The sequence below is a fragment of the Oryx dammah genome, unplaced genomic scaffold (assembly GCF_014754425.2).
Source record: "Oryx dammah isolate SB20612 unplaced genomic scaffold, SCBI_Odam_1.1 HiC_scaffold_21, whole genome shotgun sequence".
Lineage (NCBI taxonomy): Eukaryota > Metazoa > Chordata > Mammalia > Artiodactyla > Bovidae > Oryx > Oryx dammah.
In genome coordinates, this window is record NW_024070205.1 from 44,640,859 (window position 1) to 44,653,318 (window position 12,460).

At 37.7% G+C, this 12,460-nt stretch overlaps 1 protein-coding gene across 2 annotated transcripts in view; it reads right to left on the reverse strand.

The window, feature by feature from the left end:
* Positions 1–5,695: 5,695 nt before the first annotated feature.
* RGS7 (regulator of G protein signaling 7) overlaps positions 5,696–12,460 on the reverse strand; it is a 484,813-nt gene continuing 478,048 nt past the window's right edge. For both annotated transcript variants that reach the window (XM_040263568.1, XM_040263569.1), the window contains one exon: positions 5,696–9,650. Coding sequence is in view for 1 of the 2 variants with exons in the window: in XM_040263569.1 (XP_040119503.1) it covers positions 9,600–9,650 (51 nt within the window). In the remaining variant the exon portion in view is untranslated. The remainder of the gene's footprint in view (positions 9,651–12,460) is intronic.

Below are 12,460 nucleotides of genomic sequence, written 5' to 3' on the forward strand. Positions count from 1 at the left end.
CATTAGACAACCAATAACTTGTGAGCAGCGGCAGTGCATAGCTTAATGAGTTTCTGGGCACCTACCCTTAGGCCCTTTCTGCATATCACCGCCCACTCGTCCTTTGTTACACTTATGAACTTGTTCTAGGTTATATGCTCAGTGTCCTTTTGGATCATGTTGCCCTAGAGTTTCACTCTAGTTCATGTAGAGTAGGGATTTCTGATTGAGATGAGGGTTCTACACTGACGAGTTTCTTAGATATCATGGTCATTCAGAGGAGTTCTTCCAGAGATTATGAGCTGCAAACTGAATAATGTCAGAGGTCTTTTCGAGTAACTGAAGACTCAGCCTGCAAAACAATTTAAGGCCCAACCATATTAATTGACCGAGTCTCATAATTTTTTAATTTAAAATCTTAGAGGAGTTCACTGAGCTTTCTGAGGGCTAGGCTTAGGTAAGAAGACTACCTGGAGTGCTGTCCCATTTGGCAACCATAGTGCATGGCAAGAAGCCACCCCAGGCTTCTAAAGGGTTGAGGACAAGCAGTCGTGTTGTGTTGAAAGTTGCCCTCTGGTCAGAGAAATGGAGACGTGCAGGGAGTAAGGGCTTCCGTCATTGTCTTTTCTCTTCTAACATGGTCTCCAGCTGCAAATTGTGATGTTCTAAAGGAAAACGTAAGGCTTCCCAGGTGACCCTAGTGGTAAAGAACCTGCCTGCCAATTCAGGAGACTTCAGAGACACAGGTTCGATCCCTGGGTTAGGAAGACCCCCTGGAGGAGGGCATGACAACCCACTCCAGTATTCTTGCCTGGAGAATCCCATGGACAGAGGAGCCTGGCTGGCTACAGTCCATAGGGTCGCACAGAGTCAGACACAACTAAAGCAACTTACAAAGGAAAACATGGGGCTTCCCAGGTGGCGCTAGTGGTAAAGAACCTGCCTGCCAGTGCAGAGATGTAAGAGATGTGGGTTCAATCCCTGGGTTGGGAAGATCCCCCTGGAGGAGGGCATGGCAACCCACTCTAGTGTTCTTGCCTGGGAAATCCCTTGGACAGAGGAGCTTGGCAGGCTACAGTCCACAGGGTGGCAAAGAGACTGACAAGACAAGCCCACATGGGCAAAGGAAAACACATCATGACAATCATTTTGCTGTATATACACATCAAAGCATCATATTGTACAACTAAAACTAACACAATGTTATATGTTACTCATAGCTCAACAAAAAATAAAATGGGGAGAAAATTTTCAAATCTTAAAAATAATTCACACACATGCGAATTGACTAATAAATAAAATTTAAAACTCTGTTAGAGCAAAGGATTATTTTTTAGTTGTCTTCAACTTATGGATAGTGATAATAGTTTATCACTTATCTTAATAATATTAATTAACAGTAGTATTTATATTTAGTCATAGTATGATATTTTGGGCTTCCCAGGTGGCACTAGTGGTAAAGAACCCAGCTGCCAATGGAGGAGATTAAGACATGTGCATTTGATCCCTGGGTTGGGAAGATCCCCCTGGAGGAGGGCATGGCAACCCACTCCAGTATTCTTGCCTGGAGAATCCCATGGACAAGAGGAACCTGGCGGGCTACAGTCCATGGGGTCGCAAGGAGTCAGACACGACTGAAGCGACTTTGCATAGCACACATGATATTATTAGCCCATAATGATCCCATAATCAGAGAGGAACAATTACTCATCTCTCCTTCTGCCTGTTACGTCGTGCTACACTATTACAGACAAGTTGGAAGGTAAGAGATTTTTCTCTACTAACTTTTGTTATAAGAATTTGGGCAGCAAAGCAAGTCACTGAACCTCTCAATTTCATCAGCCATAAATCTCATGTTACTTATTTTTTAAGGTTGCTGGGGAGACAGAGATGTTTGCTGCATATAGTGTAAGACTTGTCATATGCTATCATGTAACACAGTTACTATTGTCATCAAGATACACTATCCTATGTATGTTTTCCTTTCCATGCCCCATTTTCCTTAAGAACTGATTGCCTGGAACTCATATTTCTGAATCCACAGTCACTTAAGTGGTCTGTCATAGGTATAACAAATATCTGGGTAACGTTCATAATTTTCCATTCCTTACCTTTTAACTTCATTGCACTGACTCCGTCAGTCTGTCCGCTGACAGTGTCTGTACCACAGCTCCATGACAATTCAGTTGAACAGAAGTGGTTCCTTTAGCTACCTTAGAAATGCCAATTGACCACTAGATGTCAGAGCTGCTCAGAAACCACATTCATTTCTCCACCTTTTTTAAAAATTATTTTTTTATTGAAGGATAATTGCTTTACAGAATTTTGCTGTTTTCTGTCAAACCTCAACATGAATCAGCCATAGGTACACATACGTTCCCTCCCTCTTGAACCTCTCTCCCATCTCCCTCCTCATCCCACCCCTCTAGGCTGATACAGAGCTCCTGTTTGAGTTTCCTGAGCCATACAGCAAATTCCCGTTGGCTTTCTATATTATATATGGCAATGTAAGTTTCCATGTTACTCTTTTCATACATCTCACCCTCTCCTCCCCTCTCCCCATGTCCATATGTCTATTCTCCACCTCTTTACGAAGAGATTTTCCATGACTTTGACAACCATTTCATGAGGGTCACATTTCTATTGGGGATCAATTTTGTTTGAGTTTGCAAATCTATGTTTCATGCCAGTATAATCTGTTTTCTTCAAGGATAAAATTTAAGGACAGTTTGCTATTTTTGCAGTCCATGTGATAGAGTGGCTGACACACAGGTGGCCATGGACCCAAGTTATAGTGACGAAGAAGACAACTGCAAAGCCCTAAAAAAATCAAATAGTGATGAAAAGACCAGGCTCAGAGAATGGTATGATTACAGTGACAATCGGAAGCTACAACTAAAAGAACATCTATTCACTGATATAAAAGTCATCAAACTCTACACCTTAAGATATCAAGCCTTTTGGAATAAAAGGTCTCTTCTTTTTCTTTAATTGCACTGGGATCCTGGACCAGCAGCATGTGGCCATGAGAGTTTGCCGTCATGGAGGGTCTGGTTAAAGAACAGGCTCAGAGGACAGCCTACATTAATTGCTTAGCAATGTCAGCGCTAGTTCCAAAAGTCACCTAAATATTGTTCAGAACATAATAATGGACATAAGCTGTAACAAGACTGAGGAAAGAGAAAAAGAAGGAGAACAAACTCTCTCTAGAGGAGAGACCTCCATGGCAAGAATAAATCTACCAAGGCACACAGAGGAAGAAGGTTTTATAAATTAAGTCCCTAGGGTCTAAAAAGAGTGTATACCAAGACAAAAAAAGTTTTTTGATGTGAAATTTATCCATTTTACTTCATTTTCTTTCCTTTGTCTTGCATCTCTCTGCACATCAGAAAATTAAATACAGGTCCCAAGTACCTGCCTAATTCCTCAATCAGGTAAAACCTGAAACCGAGGGGGAGAAAGCAGCCCCTGGACATAGTGTCCCCACCTGTGATAGCACAGTGGAAGGAGAACACACAGTGGAAGGAGAACACACAGTGGAAGGAGAACACACAGTGGAAGGAGAACACACAGTGGAAGGAGAATACAAAAACCAGAGGTGCTGTCTGGCACCTCTGACCTTGAAGAGAGTTTCAGCAGGGTCCTTCCCCTGTGGCAGAAGCTCTAAGGTTGATAAATAAATTTCCCTTACAAGTAATCTAGGTACCCTTTAGCCCACTGTTTCTCCTAGGGCAAGCAAGTCTGTGCACTTGCCCTTCAGTGATAAGCATCCCTACTCTGTCACAGTGTCAAGCGTGGTGTTCCTGGGGACTCCATCTCTTACTCGTCTCTATAGGCACACATCTCCTATGAGCATCTCTGTCCTTTATTTTGTACAGATTCTGTTCAATTAGCCCTTCTTCAGGAGGCATTGCTGCATGTGCAAATGTTGATATGAAGTGTCCATGAGAAAAAGGTGAGTTCAGGGTCTTGCTGCACTGCCACCTTAGGTTAGAACTTTGGGTAGTATCGTTTTAGGTGTCTCTTATAAACTGTGTGTCTGAGTGCATGCTCAGTTATGTCCAACTCTCAGTGACCCCACAGACTTGAGCCCATCAGGCTCCTCTGTCCAGGGAATTTTCCAGCAAGGATACTGGAATGGGTTGCCATTTCCTGCTCCAGGGGATCTTCTTGACCCAAGAATCAAAACTGTGTCTTTTGCATCTCCTGCATCGGCAGATAGATTCTTTACCACGGTGATGCCCAGATGCATTTCTAGTCTACCCTGGGGATTTTTAAGAGACACTTTTAAATCATCTCCTGCATTTTAATTACTAATATATTTGAACTTATTCCATGTTATTTTGTGTTTGCCATTTAGTTTGATGTTACTTCCCTTCACCTTTCTTATTTACAATTGTGTACGTCTAGTTTTATTTTTTTCATCATTTCCCTATTGTCTAAAACATGGTATTTTTCAATATTCATATTGTATACTGTATAAGTATATAGTGAATTCAAATTTAAAATGTATTTTTCTAGCTAAATAGAAACCTAATTCCCACTTTAGTTCTCACAAATAAGACCAAGTTAAAGTGTTTTATTTCCTTCTACTCTTTTCTACTTTTCAACTTCCAAGTTTACTTCTTGATAGAGAATGGTCTTTATCAAGAGAAAAAAAGTTTGAAGAATATATGCAAGAATGAAGAATTAATGGTAAGCAAAGAAAGTAGTACTAAATTAGTAAAGTAAATGTGTATTTTTTATAAGATGCTGATTACAAAATGGAATGTTTTAGTTACTAAATACCTACTTCCCCCTGTCAGCCCAGGAGTCCTCTGGAAATTTACAGTGTGTGTGAGAGAGAAGTCCTTGTACTTCGGGGCCAGACAAAGATTCCTTTGAACACCCGGAACTGGGAAAGAGATGATATAATCTCTTCTTCGTGGTCATAGCCATCTACCCTGTTCTTCATCTCTAGCTCATACCAAAAGTTTCTTTTCTATCCGCAGGTGAGGCCACTGATGCTCTCTTAAAGCCCCATTTCTGCTTTCCAGAGCCATCCGTTCCAGAATCAATTTGCTCAAGACTTAATTTCCTTTATCAATTTCACTTTTTGGTCACTCATTTGGTCCTGATTCTTTATTGACTTTATCTGGTTGGTTCTCAACCAACATCACACCTGACTGTTTTCCACACCTTCCCCTTGGTCTCTGATATCCTGATTTGGCACTTTGTTTTGTCCCCTGGGGGCTTCTCTGACAGCTCAGTTGGTAAAGAATCCACCTGCAATGCAAGAGACCCTGGTTCGATCCCTGGGTTGGGAAGATCCCCTGGAGAAGGGAAAGGTTACCCACTCCAGTACTCTCACCTCGAGAATTCCCTGGACTGTATAGCCCATGGGGTCGCAAAGAGTCGGACATGACTGAGTGACTTTCACTTTGTTCCTGAACTTCACTCCTGATTCCACCCCAGCTAGGAAAGGTGTTTGGATGCATCTTTTATTGTTTTACAAAGATGACCTTTTGGAGGAAAAGAAAGGGAAGAGAGTAAGTTAGATATTGTTTCTTGACTACCAAATGCATACCAAATACTTTGCTCGATGATTTAGACACACTCTTCATCAGTTCAACCAATACTGGAGTTAGATGTCATTAACCTTTAAAAGGATGTCAAACACACTCCAATTTAGTTGATTTCCAAACAAGTGTTAAATGATTAAGGTCCTATAACCTAATAAAAGCACCAAGATTTATTGATCAATTGATTAGTCAAGTATTCATGTCTTCCCAGCAACTAATGACCTTTTTGAAGTTAAGTTAAATTGTTATAAATGCATTTTATTTCAACTCCAAGGAAACTGCCATAGGCATTCAAGGGCATATACAACAGTTTCTGTTTTAATGTACTTCTAAAATAACAATATTTTGGCTTGATACATCATTTGGTATCTTTTTAAAGATAAATTTGTGGTACAAAATTCTCAATCAAAAGATGCAAATACATGGTTGCATGACAAAATATATGAGGTACCACTGTGTGTTACATGAGTTTAGTTTTCTCTCTTCATTCTTTACATTCATAAAATTCTTCACTATCTTTTATTTTCTAAAATGTCTTAGAAGATGGATTGGAATTTCGGTTATATCATGTTGATATTTTACAAGGTATTATAATATGCAGAGATAGTCATGGGGAGTAGTAAAACTGTTGAATATTTCAATGTGCTCTTTTAAGTATATTTCTAAGAACACAAAAATCCTATGTGTGGAGACAATTAGTGCATATAACTGGACTAAATTCATGCTAGTAGCAAAAAGTCGCCTTTCCTCATAGATGAAAATTAATTTAAAAAAATCACAAATCTACAAAGAGAAGTGAGAACTATTACTCCTAAGTAGCAAGATCATCTCATGTACTTATCATAATGAAGAGGGAGAGTTTCTGCCTTCATCTATTTTCCTGGCATCTGACAGGAGATGGCTTAATTAAGATTGCTGACCACTTTCTACTACACTGGTTCAAGCAGGAATTCCTTTGGAGACTCACCAAACTGTTACTGTAACATACATCACAAGGGGAAGAAGCAGTCAGTGCAATTTAGAGAATATATTACTCTTGTGGTGTAATATATCACTGGGTCACTGCTTTGGTGAATAACTTTTTAAATTGTTTTAAGGTAGAAAAGACTTTTAAAAATATTTTGTTCATTAGAAACTTGAAAGATTTTTATCCTATGCATTATAGATCAAACTGGGGAGGGAGACAGTTGTTCCTGTTCAGTTGCTAAGTTATATCCAACTCTTTGTGACCCCATGAACTGCAGCACGCCAGGCTTCCCTGCCTTCATTATTTCCCAGAGTTTGCTCAAACTCATGTCCACTGAGTTGGTGATGCCATCCAACTATCTCATCCTCTGTCGTCCCCTTCTCCTCTTGCCTTCAATCTTTCCCAGCATCAGGGTTTTTTCAAATGAGTCAGCTCTTTGCAGCAGGTGGTCAAAATATTGGAGCTTCAGCTTCAGCATCAGTCCTTCTAATGAACATTCAGGGTTGATTTCCTTCAGGATTGACTGGTTTGATTTCCTTGCCAACCAAAGGAGGGACTCTGAAATCTTCTCCAGCACCACAGTTCAAAAGCATCAATTCTTCGGCTCTCAGCCTTCCTTATGGTCCAACTCTCACATTCATACAACTACTGGAAAAACCATAGTTTTGACTATACAAAGCTTTGCTGGCAAAATGATTTCTCTGCTTTTTAATACACTGTCTAGGTTTGTCATAGCTTTTCTTCCAAGGAGCAAGCGTCTTTTAATTTGTGGTTGCAGTCACTGTCTTCAGTGATTTTGGAGCCCAAGAAAATAAAATTTGTTACTGTTTCCCCATGCTTATTTCATTTAGGTGAAAAGAATTCTAAAACTTTTCTAAGTGTTTATCCTGAAATACCACTGTTTTGTATCTTGAGTCTTGTCTAAACCATATTAAAATGAGTCATTAGTTTCACTTTTAAGTACTTGCACCTATAAACTAACTCACATTTTCACTGGGAGCTCCTGATTTGGGGATACTTGCTTGAGGGTTTCACTTCTTTGTCCTCTACTGTCATTCATATGTATTTCATTTCTGTATAATTCCATGATTGGAATAGTAAGAATGATTTTTTAAAAATAGTCTCCAAAATGACCGATCATATTTGTGCAAGGCATACTGTTTATGCATCAGATTATTATAAAAGGGGTATTGCTTTCTTTCAAGCAATGTTTTCTTTAGATAGGGTTTCAATTTAGCTTCAGTGCCAAAAGCTGCTCTGACATAAGTGTTTTTAAGAAAGAACAACTATCAACTTAGATTTGCATTTTATATACTGTTTTTAAAAAGCCATAGGAGCATATAATCAAATCTTTCTTAAATTATTCACAGTGTCCTGATTACAACCTATCTATAAATCTTTTCCATTTTGTGGCAGTTTATAAAGGAGCTAACAAACTCCACTACTGATTTTGCACCAGTGTTGGTAAACTTTTTCAGAATTTAAGTTTACTCACAGTAATTAATAGCCACTAATAACATGATCTCTTTCTTTTTTTTTTTTTTAATAGCCAGAGTCTGCAGTCTTGTGGTAGATGCAAAAACAAACAAATTAGGCCTATCTCTTGGCTGGGTGACCTTCTGGGTCACTGATCCATCCCTTAAAAGCAGTCAGGTTTCTTACCTGAGGTCCTTGGATGAATTTCAGAGGGCATTTTGTGAATGTCTGAAAATTCAGTGCAAATGTTCCCTATGTGAGACAGTGTATGGATTTTCATGTAAAACTTTTACCAGAAGAATTTGTGTGATATAGTGGATCAGTGTAGTATGTAGCCTCTGAGTCAGACTGCCTGGATTTGTATCACAACATACGACTTGGCTGTTTGAACAAATGACGCAACTTTTCTCTGCTCTGTGTTCTCAAAATTGCAGAAATAATCTTATAGGCCTGCTGTGAGAATTAAATGGGAAAATTTTGTGGGTATGTGAAGCCCATAATACAGTGGTAGATACTTAGCACTCACTAAATATTAGTAATTACCATCATGCTCTCAAAGGAATTTGCAACCACCAGAGTTAAGAGCCACTGACCTAAGGCATTTTTAAGATTATACTTTAAAGAATCAGTTCCTGAGTTGAGAAGTCACACTAAAATGTAATTCTAATAGAATATGCATTGGTAAAACATAGAGACTCATATTCATAATTAGAAAGGCCTCATAAATAACTCGGAAAATGTGGAAGGTCATTGTGTTGTGTTGTTTTCCTTGGGAGCAAACCCATCTTCCTGACCTGGGGTAAGCTCCCAGATGAATCACTCTGAATCTGCTCCTCGCTGCTCCACCATCCAAGCTTGTCTTGAAATCCTGAAATAAACTTCCTAGGGTGAGAGCTTACATTGCGACTACATTTGTCAATGTCTTCCCAGTATTTTCATTTTCAATTAGCACAGAAGTCAAAAGTTACAAAAGCAACGAGATTACGCATCTTTTAATGAAAGATAAAACAACAATATAAACATACACAAATTTACAGAGAAGGGATCAACTTTGATACATCTGGAGTAAAAGGTGTCTCTTATTTAAATATGGTATAAAAATAAATGCAAGAAACATTAACCAAGAATGTACAGACAAGAGACAAAGACGTAAGTTTGTTTCTGACTGTGATACATTGGTGAAATGAAACTTTCTCTGCTAATTTATTATTTAATAAATGTGAAGCTGTATGTATACTTCTTGATATATGCTTTTTTCCTTTTACAATTCTTCCAGTTTGTGACTGAATTTTTAGTGACCTGTGTGTCTAGAAGAAGGTTTAAGAGAGAGAGAAAGGGGGAAAACAAAAGGTTTACTTCACTTGAACTGTTAAAAAGGAAAAGACACAGATCCAGCTTAGTACAAGGAAGAAGTTAGCAGACATTCTGAAATGGAGGCGTCAAGATGGTAGAGTCCCTTGGAGATGGCAGTGCCTTAATGTACACAAAGAAAGAACAATTCAGGTCCTTTGCTCATGCAACATCTTGGTCTAATGTCCTCTGCTCCAGGTAACAACAATGAACTACAAAGTATATGCAGTGACTCCAGTTCGCTTTCATGCTACAAGATGATCCTTTTAATAAGACTGAACGAGGCTTGTTAACCTCTTTGACGTGAGAGATTTCCCCTGAGAAAAAATATAAACAAGGGAAAAAAGAGAAAACAATATGATCACTGAAAACCTGCTTATGAGTAACATCTGTTTATTGCAGCTGATACTGTACAAGGGTCAAAGTGGAACCCTTTAGAGGCATCTTAGTTCAAATTTCATGACCAAGTTCCCTCCCTTCCTCCACCAACACATCAAACAAAATGATCCTCCCTTCTTCCATCCTCCCACCCCTCCACCCACTTCCTCCCCCTGCAAACAGACTGATGGGTTCACAGCACAAATCAGCAAATCATAAAACATGTCCAAAATGTTCCACTGAGGCTTAGCAATGATGCAACACCTAGGTTTGCAACTGGCCATAACATGTTACAGCAAACTTTAGGAAGTTGCTCTGAAAGTCAGCAATGTGATGCATTCTTGTCCAACTGCTAAGATTAGTGTTACATTTATAAATATCTAGATGTGCACAGGGTATGATTTAATTAAACAAAATGATTTTTGAGGGTGAGACTGCTGGAAACTCATGATTGAATCTATTCCCTATCCTATATGGTAATGGGAAAACAAACAATCGGTGCCTAAAAGTTGAGAAAAGTCTATTTGCTTTGTACTTCAAACTGTGTCTTCCTTTTCCATTTGATTTCCTCTAACCTCAATCTCAGAAAAACCCCATAAATTCTGATCCCACTTATTGTGTTAAAACTATTATACATGTTCATTTTTTTGAACATCTTGATAGTCAAAATTGTCCCTGTAAATTGCAAATACTCTAGAGAAAGGTATGAAATTTTAAATTTCTGATCAGAATAACAGATTGTCAATTTGGTTATTTCTGTTTTATCCCTCACTGTATGTGTTTAGTATAAAAAATAGGAGGAATTTTTACTTCTTAGAGGATAAAATAATAAGGGAAAATCAAAAGATTTTTTGAGAAATATATTTTAGTAATGTTAGTCATAGCAATAGTCCTGATTTACTATTTAACATGGCTCAGAGTTTGATAAATGAATGGTATGGTTTGGGGAGAGAAATCAGCATTCATGACTATATTTTGGGAAAAGAATGATATATTTAAAAAATGATTAATAATCCCAGAATCAATGTTTCTTTACATACTGTACAGTAACTGATAAGGTCTTTTTGTATACTTGAATAGCAGTAACAAAAATGAAGCACCATTCTCTTCCAATTGGGGAAAAGGAGTTCATAACGTAGCTTTTAGCAAGTTTTGATTTCTGATTGTAGAAGAGTCAGTTGAGCAAAGGACTTTCCCACTTAGCTACGCTCTAATCACTTTATGGGAAGAAAAATACTGAAAGAAAATGCAGATTTCTCACAGGACACCCTATTTTACATTGACTTTCTAGGCAAACTATGCTTTGCTTCTTCTTGTCACTTCTGTGCTTGTTTCCTCCTCATTCACAAAACGGGAATAAGTAAAGTACCTATTTTAAAAGCTTTTCATGAAAAATAATAAATTACTTAAAATGATTTCAGAACATTCTGTGTACTCAGTTTGTTAGTCATTACCTTATTATATTATTACTATTATTAGTATTATTACTACTGTTGCATTCTTTCTCATCAGGATACTGAGACCCAAAGTCACTTTTCTGACTCTGAAAAGAACACAAAATTTTTCATGAATTTGGAAGCTAAAATTATACTACTTTTACACTCCAGTACCTTAATCAAATAATGTTTGAATAAAAAAACTACTTTTCTATACTTGAAAATTACATTATTTTATATATCTATTACTTTTTTCTCTTATGCTACTAATGTGTGCATATATATATATTCATTCTGATACTAATGCATTTTTAAAAAGTGCTTGCTGTTTCTAATGCCATTTGTGGGGTAGGGAAAACCTATACTGGTTGAAGTATAAGAATGAATTCATATACAGTTGAGGAGGAAGAGGAAGATACTAACATAAAACTATTTATATTAAAACTACAGATTAATATAATTTAGTTCAAACTATTGGGAGGATGAATAACATAGTTAGGTTGAAATAGGAAGCCATTTGCAACTCAGAGTCATTTTTCATTTTGATCAGTGGAAACGATGTCATATTTGTAAATGTAATAAATGGTAATATGGTTCTCTACCTAGATTTCCCCTCAAATATCTATGAAGTTATTAGTATTGTCCTGGTATTGGCTTCATTTTTAAAAGGGCGGGGAGATACAGATTTAGCTTGGTAAGCTGTTATAGCAGGAAATAATTTAAAAATACTCACTCATGGAAGCCCATGGAGAAATACAGGCCTATAGTAAATCTGGGGTTTGTGACAGTAAGAAAGCAGATGAACAGAAATGGGAGAACATATGTATATACGTTAACAAACCCACACAAGAAACTCTTGTAAGATGTGGACTCACCAAATACATAATAAGGGTATTTGTTTTGTGTATTGAGACAGTTAAAAGGCAAATTTAGGTATATCTAATAGTAAAACAAACAAACAAACAAAAAAAAAAACCTATGTGCCTCACCCAAGGGTCAAAGTAAATAGCATGGACACCCAAGTGAGTTATCTAGATTTAAAGACCTAGATCACGTGGATGTGTCTGTAAGCCCTGTGCAAATCTCGCCTTGTTCACGTACTGGAAAGAAAAATGCCATGCAAAGGTATTTTGTGTACTCTCTAGTGTGCAAAGAAATATCAGTTTCTCACTTTATTGGAAAAATCTTAAAAAGAACACTAATTCTTCTTTTGCAGGTAAGAAAGAATACACTTGTACACCAGATGTTTTGTAATAATCCTTTTCAGTGTGGATCCTTGGAGGCTGTATTAAATCATCTTAAAAGACAATCCT